Source organism: Triticum aestivum, chromosome 1B (assembly GCF_018294505.1).
Source record: "Triticum aestivum cultivar Chinese Spring chromosome 1B, IWGSC CS RefSeq v2.1, whole genome shotgun sequence".
NCBI classification, from domain to species: Eukaryota; Viridiplantae; Streptophyta; class Magnoliopsida; order Poales; family Poaceae; genus Triticum; species Triticum aestivum.
The window spans coordinates 285,094,961-285,103,546 of NC_057795.1; the positions used below are offsets into that span (position 1 = coordinate 285,094,961).

General features: G+C 51.1%; 1 protein-coding gene and 1 pseudogene across 1 annotated transcript; one reads left to right on the forward strand and one right to left on the reverse strand.

The window, feature by feature from the left end:
- Positions 1-435: 435 nt before the first annotated feature.
- LOC123090256 (GDSL esterase/lipase At5g03610-like) lies at positions 436-2,146 on the reverse strand. The gene is made up of 5 exons (XM_044511649.1): positions 2,005-2,146; positions 1,695-1,913; positions 1,312-1,580; positions 925-1,201; positions 436-788 (listed from the first exon to the last, which is right to left on the reverse strand). The coding sequence occupies exons 1-5, from the start codon at positions 2,066-2,068 to the stop codon at positions 550-552; spliced, it is 1,068 nt and encodes a 355-aa protein (XP_044367584.1). The 5' UTR covers positions 2,069-2,146; the 3' UTR covers positions 436-549.
- A 4,554-nt stretch (positions 2,147-6,700) lies between these two features.
- LOC123078252 (uncharacterized) lies at positions 6,701-7,442 on the forward strand (annotated as a pseudogene).
- The last annotated feature ends 1,144 nt before the right edge of the window (positions 7,443-8,586 follow it).

Consider the following 8,586-nt stretch of genomic DNA (forward strand, 5'->3'; position numbering starts at 1 on the left):
TCAAGGGTGGTGAGCACTCCATCGTTCGAACGATGTGGCACCCTTCGAGCCAGGGCAAGGAGCTGGGGGCTCCTATCGGCGATGGAGCTGGATGACGTTGTTTTGTTGGACGCACGGGTGATGGCGATGGCATAGCCTCTTTTTTGTCGGTTGGTCTCGTTCTGGAGTTGGCTTTCTTCGCAGCGTTGGTCTTCCGATCATGTTTGATGGCTCCTATGTCTTGCTGTACTATTATTTTTGAGCTTTGTCGCTGCTCCTGGGCTCTCATGTATCTTGCCAGAGTTTTTCTTTTGTTTTACGGTGTTATGTTGAGTTGTAACGTTGATTGTAAGGGCTTCATTAATTTAAAGTCGGGCGCCAGCCTCTTGTCTAAAAAAGTGCAATAACATTTCAGAACAGAGAACTACGGGGCTCATTTGATTCAAGACCAACAAGTAGCGAATGATATGTTCATGTAATGACATATGAAATCCAACAGAACTCCCAACCTAACTACGATATGCTTGCATACATACGCCCGTGCATGTGTGCCGAAGATTAAGATGCGCCTTAATGTTCCTTTGTTAGGAACTTGAGCATAGGCTTTTGCAGCTGCTTCATAACGGCCTCCCAGCCGGCCTGCGTGGGGTGCACGCTGTCCCAGTAGAAATACTGGTCAGGGTTCTTGCACACGATGTAAAGCCTCTCCGAGTTCTTACTCAGCTGCCCGCAGTACCCCTCGGGATCAAAGCTCTCGCAGCACGGCGTCAGCTTGTGCTCGAACCTCTTGGCCAGCCTCGAGCCTTTACCTGTTTTCGTGCGCGCACATCAACATCACAGACGGATAGAGCAGTGATCATCTGAGGATGCAGTGATCAGAAATGTACTACTAGTACATACTTCCTCCGTTCCAATCTATTTTGGAACGGAGGGAGTAGTTCATACCTGGGGCTGGATTGACGATGTTGGAGAAGGCGGTGGCGAGGTCGAGGATATGGACGTTCTTGGACTTGCGCAAATTTATGCTGAGGTGGCCGTTGTGGAGGTCCACGCCCATGTTGGCCCGCGAGTCGCAGACGGTGTAGTTGGTCGGCCTGGTGAGCCACGGCGTGCAGCCGACGGGGTGCAGCTGGTTCACCAGGATCTTCTTCACGCCCAGCTTCTGCAGCCGCTGCACATTCGCCGTGATCTCGGTCGTCACTTTCTTGATGAGAGCGATCATCTGCCAGCAGTGAAGAGAGAACGTTCGTTGCTACCGTGGTTAGTAAGTTGCAGCGCAGAACCAGACAGATTGATCGTGTGCGTCGTTCATTAAAAAATAAACTGACGCACGTTGCCGACGTCGCTGGAGTTGATGTGCGAGTAGTCGTTGCCGGAGATGGCGACGAGCGCCACGGAGTCGGCGAGGTGCCATTTGGAGATGGTTCGATCCTTGATTAGCCTCTCGAAGTTGTCGATTTGCTGCGAGAGGGTCGTCAGGTTCTCCGGGACCTCGTACACGCCTGAGCCGCCGACGGCGAAGCTCATGCCGGACGGGTCGCAGTAGTGCTTAACCATGCGCTTGTACGCCGGAGGGCCTACGAGGCGCCCTAACATCCTCGCTGCAGAGAACCACACGATCAAGCTTGCTGATTAGGATTCGGGGCGCATGCATGACACGCATCAACGCGCGGTTCATTTGCAAATAAATTAATAAAATACTGTTATGTGCGTACCGATGATATCGGGCTGAACCAAGTAATTGGAGAAGCGGCCGAGCGGATTGCCACTTCGACTTCCATTAAAGGTGCCGTAGGGATAGTGCCATTGACGCGACAAGGAGCTCCTGCAGCTCGTTCTCGGGAGGTTGCCGGTGTCCGCGAACGAATCGCCGAACATGAACATGGTGTACCAGTGGTAGCCGCCCAGAGGTCCTCGAGACTCCACACCAGCGGCTATGCATGAGAGACCATCAACGACCACGATCGAAACGAGAAACAAGCATACTACATCGTCAACGATCCGAATCTAGTAATGCACACGCACCATTGACGGGGAGGAGGACGAGAGCGAGGCCGCAGACGCTGGGAAGAAACGCCGTAGCCTTCATCTCGAGGAATGCGCGCGCTCGGAACGGCGCGATCAGGAGGTGAGTCCAGATGCGCGGGTGTTGCGTGCTCCACGCTCATTTATAGAGGGGAAATGGCGAGGCTACTTGTAAGGATTAAAAAAATCCTAACTACCTAGCAAAAATCGTAACACCCGCGTGATCCAGTCGAGACCCTGTTGCTTCCCGCGGTAAATCTGGCGCCGCACTTCTCGCTTTGCTGCGGCCGTCCACGGGCCGGCTATCTGCTTTCTAGTTCGCCAAGGAATATGCTTTCTAGTTTATTTTATTTTTTGCCGAAATATGCTTTCTAGTTCTACCTCTACGTGATCAAATCTTTGGTCAACAGCAACAGCCACCATCTCTTTCTGGATAACCGAACAGCGTCACATGCTCTTTTTCCGGGGGAACAACAGCGTCACGTGCTCGAATGCATGCATACACACGTACTACAACACGAAGGCACGCGCTACCGCATCCGTCCATCAAAAGAACAAAATAGATATTTGAAGAAAAATTAGTCGTTTCAGAAATACGAGGATGGTTCAAATTAACAATTTTTGTTGCTCTTGCCCAAACAACATGCAAAAAATTAATCTCAAGTATTTCCTCCATCTTAAGCTTCACTGACTCGAGTTAACCCGCACTCTTTGGGGATATACCAGTGCTCTCCCCCTCCCCCTCTCGCGTCGCCCCACGCGCGACCGAGAGGAAACCCTAGCCGCCGCCGCCGGGCCCCCTTCCTACTCTACTCCTCCCTCGCCGCCGCCCGAGGGCGCGGTCAGGCGAAGCCCAGTCGTCACCGGCGACGACGGGGTTCTTTCGTCTCCCCGCGCGGTGGCTTCGGCGCGGGATCCGGCGGTGCATTGGTGCTAAGGTGCGGCAGCGGTGTGGGCTGCCGGTGTGACAGGCGGCGCGGTGGTGGTGCGCGTGTGCAGGCCGGGGATGGCGTGGCAGCGGCCCTCAGATTTGGTCGGCATGCGATGCTGGGCGTGGGCGCCCTTGGCTGCGGGCGGCCGCCCTCTACCGTGGCGGTCTACTGGTAGGGGGTGGCGGCGCTGCAGTCCTGGTCCCACTACTAGGAAAATGCTTATAGATAGAAGTTTAGCAGTAGCGCCTGTTTAAGCACCCACGCTACTGGTATTTACCAGTAGCGCCTGGTACAAAACACGCTACTACTACTAAATGACAGCAGCGTTTGTTAGCTTGGGCCGCGCTGCTGTTACATTGGCCGCAGGGTAAAAACGGTAGCCACTTACCTGTAGTGTTTGTTTCGAACGGGCACTACAGCTGGTGGGCTTAGCAGTAGCATCGGCCTCTACCCAACGCTACTACTAGAGGAAAAGAAAATCGGCCCGAGCGCCCTCCACACCCCCTCACTCTCACATTATCGATCCCCTCCGCCCGACGACGACGCCGCGGTTAGGGTTCCTCCCAAGCCGCCTCACCCCCGTCGACGGTGTCGTGCGCCGCCACCACGCGCGGTCGCCTCTCGCCTCCTCTGATGCTCTAGCCCCGTAAGTCCCCCTCGATCTCCTCCTTCCTGCGCGCGCCACCACTAGCTAGGCCCCGATCGATTCGCCGCGGCGGCTCACCAACGGTCATAGGAAGTCGTCCACCATGTCCTGCCACTCCTTGGTCGTGGCGCCCTTCCTCGGCACGCTGCCGCCGCCGCTGAGCAGGTTGCCGATGAAGTTGTCCCGGAGCACGTCCGGCGTGGCCACGTGCCGCTCGATCTGGGTCATCTGCACGATCTTCTTCGCGAGCGTCATCCTCCCAAGAAGAACGTGTAGAGCGTGTAGACACGATCCTCCACATGCTTGGTGGCATCCTTGTAGAGCACGTAGTCGGTGTCGGTGCCGCCGAGCACGGCCCAGAAGAGCAGCCCGGGGCGCCGAGCCTCAGTGATGCGAGGAGCCATGGCATCATCGCATGTGGTTGTTTTTGGCAACCACTGGTGGGATGGATGGTTTGTTTAGTGCCAGTTGCCATCGTGGTAGCGGGATGTTAGTTTAAGCGTTGTTTTCCGCTGCTTAATTTGGCAGAGCAGAGCAGCATGTTTCACTTGCACAGAAGACAGAAAAGTAGAGAGAGTAGAGAGAGGGGTTAGGTGAGGAACTAATCCAGATGCACAAGTTTGGTCAGCCAAACTTGGTCGAATCCAGGAGACAGAAAAGGAAGCATGTAGAGGTGGGAGGGGGGGTTGAGGGCAGCAGAAGGGAGCGAGTGAACTGACCTGAGCGAGGGGGGATTAAGGGCAGCAGAAGGGCGGAGGCTTGGTTTCTTCTTCCTTGGCTGCTGTCCCTGGAGCAGTGGCGGCGGCGGCGGTGCCTAGTGTTCTAGGGTTTAGAGAGGGGTTCTCTCTCTCGTCCTGCCTTGGCTTTTGTTTAGTGGCGGCGGCGGTGCCTAGTGTTCTAGGGTTTAGAGAGGGGTTCTCTCTCTCGATTGAACTACTTTTGCTTGTCTGCTTGCGCAATAATGGCAATATGCCATTTATCTTATTATTAGGCTCTATTTGGGTTACATGATCTCTATTAAGTTATTGTCTGAACTAAACTACAATTTAGTTGTTATTTTCCTTGCCATGTGAACCTGATGTGTATTCTCTATGATGTGAACCTGATGTGTATATTATTCAAAACCTGATGTGAATTGAAAACTTTATGTTTACTTTTTGGATCGTTAATCCTTTAAACTATTGCATTAGGGAAATGGCGCCACCACCACCACCACCACCACCACCATGTCGACAGTGCAAGTCAAGGTGCGCCAGCAGCCTTACAACTGGCACGTTGTTCGGCATCTACTTCGAGTCTAGTTTTCTTCATGCGGCGGTAATAAATTATATGAAACTAGTAACCACTATTTTGTTTTTAGTGTTATTGGCATTAATGCATAGTGTATATATCATTTTTCTTTTTGTACACAGATCGTCCCATGCAATGTGAGGTCGGAATTCAACAAGCTGACCGGAGACTATGTGACCTTTGAGGCTCCTGGGGGTCCCTACACTATGGAGGTCGAGAAAGGACGAAATATGACGCAGGTGGGAGGAGATGGATGGGTCCGTTTCATCGCCCACATGCGTATCACCGGTGGTGAGTTGATCAGCTTCTCCTTCAGAGCAGAAAGACCCAAGCTGGCCATCATTTATGTCAACAAAGCAGAAGATGATGAAGATGATGAGGATGATGAGCATGATGAGGATGATGACGACCCACTTGATGAAGCTATCGTAGCTCAAAGAATGAGGTTGAGCGAGGGAGGTGTGAAACCTATGGGACATCATTCCGCCACGTGCTGACTTCGTCGGGGTGCCATTCGTGACCCGCCTGACAAGTACCATGGTTGATCAGCATATCATGGTATGTTGCATTTACTGTAGTAATTTGATGATATGCTTTATTGTTATACTTAGTGTAGAGTCCGATGATATATATGCTTAGTGAATCTTATATGCTTTATTGTTATACTTAGTGTAGAGTCCGATGATATATATGCTTAGTGAATCCGATGATCTATATGCCTAGTGAATCCGATGATATATATGCTTTATTGTTATACTTAGTGTAGAGTCCGATGATATATATGCTTAGTTAATCTTATATGCTTAGTGAATCCGATGATCTATATGCTTAGTGAATCCGATGATATATATGCTTCGTGTAGAATCCAAAGAACTGTTAATAGTGTAGAATCCATATATACTTGTTAGTAGAATTCATGCTTAGTAGAAATGTAGTACTGTCTTTTGATAGTGTAGAATGTGTGAGGCTACTTATTAATTGATATGTTTTTTTATTCAGAAATTTCCAAAGAGCCTATCTGAGAGTTGTGGTATCAAGCCTGATGAAGAAGGATCTGCTGGAATACGCCTTACTGCGAGGGGCTCTGTCACCACTTGTGTGTATGGCGTGGACACGGACGGTCGCACACACTTCAACTCGGTTGGGTGGAAGAGCTTCCTCGTCGGCAAGAATCTTCATGTTGGACAGGCAATACTAATTACTGTCAGGAACACCCACCGCCCAGGCTTGAGGATGATGATCGTCATCGATATTATCTAGAACTACATATGCATGCATGTGGCTGATGAACCATATATATGCTATTATGACTACCTAGTAGACTTATCAATATCCATGCATTGTTGACTACTATATATGAGTTTGTGAGATTGTGTGGTTATATTAAATATGGTATTGTCTTTAATGTTTGTGAGATGATTCTGTGAACTTAGTTTATTTCCACTGTACTTGTCCTGATTTTCATGAATATTGCATTTGGCTTCTTTTTATTATTTTTAATTTCTATTTACCTAGTTGTAGTGTGGGGAGAAAATAGGGCGCTACTACTACGTGATAATGGTAGTAGCGTTTGGTAGAGAAAGAGGCGCTACTACTAAGTATTTTAGCTACAGCGCTTGTTTAGAAATGTGCTACTGTTAAATAATAGTTGTAGTGCCCTAGCAGTAGCGCAGGTGCCCGCGCTACTGGTATGTAAAAAACTAGCGCCACTAGTATGGTTTTCTTTAGTAGTGTCCTGCACGCCAGCGGGTGGGGACGGCGCGGCGGATTCGTGCCGGCGCGTCCGGATCCGCCCCTGTCGCCGCAGGTTGCGGGCGGCCCTCTCATCATGGCGCGACGGCGAGGGGGCGGCGTGGCAGCGGTGGAGGTGGGCGGCCCTCGTCTAGTCAGGCCCTTGCGGCTAGACGACGGCGCTCAGCATGGGATGGCCTCCCTGGTGAGCTACCTCGGCTGCAACGGTGGGTCGATTTGGTTTCCCACGTCGGTGGGTGCGCGATTGCGGATGGCTTTCGCGGAGAGATGTGCTAGCTACCATGGGGGCGACACGGGGGTGCTCGCGGGGGAGCTTGGTAGGAGGGATGGGTGGCCTCTATGCCTTCACGCCACCTATCGCCGGCACATTTGTCCGCCCGGATGCATCCGCTCCTCCTCGTGCCTTTTCTCGTGTTCGGCGGGGAGCTTGGTTGGAGGGATGGGTGGCCTCAATGCGGTCACATCACCTGTCACAGGCACGGGGGGTGCTGGTCCGGGTTCAGCCACTTCCCTTTCTCCACTGTTCCTCGGCCACGGGCGGGTTGGCGCAGATCTACCAGCGGAGCATATGTGGGTGGATCTATCGGTTGAGGGCCATAGGTTGGTTCAAAGCTAGGGCCTTTGTGTATGGCCCGGTGTTGTCTGGTTGCTGGGTGGCGGCTCTGGCAGTGAGAGGCACGGCGTTCGTGGGTGGAGCATGCGTCTCAGGTGTGGGCGGGCAATCATGGCCTCGCGGGTGGCGTGGTTGCGGGTGGTTGACGGAGTTAGGGTGAGATGGTGGGGTGCAAGCGCCAGGGTACACCACTTGCCTAGTGTAAGTGCATCTAGTGCCACCCCTAGTTGGTTTGGAGTATTGACGACAAACTTAGTTGAGGGACTAATGTGTTTGCGAGAATTGCAGGATAACATAGGTAGTAGTCTCATATTGATTCGGTTTACCTACCATAGATGACCCCTAAAAATGTGTGAAGACATTGAAGACAATGGTGGTCTGTGAAGATATTCACAATGAAAATTATGACATGAGAAGACATTCACATGGAGACTATGGAGTGCGAAGACATAGTAGTTTCATAGTTTTCGTTTCTTCTTTGTTGAGTCATAGGAACCACCATACTGTTAAGTGGGGTCCAAGTGAACAAAGTCAGAGTGACTGATGTGATGCTCAACCAAATCCTATGTCTTCGAGCGAAGACAATGAGAGCAAATCTTATCCAGGGCTGGATGAGTCAGCTTTACTTGTAGCCCAAGTCAAGCTGTCGCGTGTGTTTGAAATCTGACCGTTGGACACGTATTAGTTCCTTAGTGACCTAGGGTCATTTCGGAAAAATCAGGTCGGGTTGCCTCCTGGCTATAAATAGCCCACCCCCTACACCATAAATTGGCGGCTGCTCAGAGTTAATGCACGACTTTTGTTGTTTGAGAGCAACCCACCTCCGAAGCATTTGAGAGAGAGACCCTTGTGAGGACAAAGCCCAAAACACCCAGAGCCAAAGAGGGTTAGGCATCACTAAAGTCTTTCTGTACGTGTGATCAGAAGACTTGTTACACTTGAGGATTTTGAATCTTCCAGCCAGTTAGGCGTCACGTTGTGAGCATCCAAGAGCCATTATGGATTGCCAGTGAACAAAGTCTGTGAAGGTTTGGAAGTCTACCTTGAAGACTTACCAGAGTGATTGGGTGAGGACTGTGTGTTCTTAGCTCAAGGGGAATAAGGTGAAGATGCGGTCTTCTGAGTTAAATCTCAGCCTCCCTAACTAGACGTACAGTTCTCACAGCAACTGGAACTGGTCTACCAAATCCTTGTCCTCTCCAAGCAACTGATTCTATCATTCCCATCTCTTTACTTTACAGTTTGCCTTCGTGAAGTCATTGCCTGCTTGCATGATCTGATTGTCTTCACGGTGTGAAGACTGCTGTTGTTTGGCTTCATACTATCTTCCATCCTGATCCATACTACCT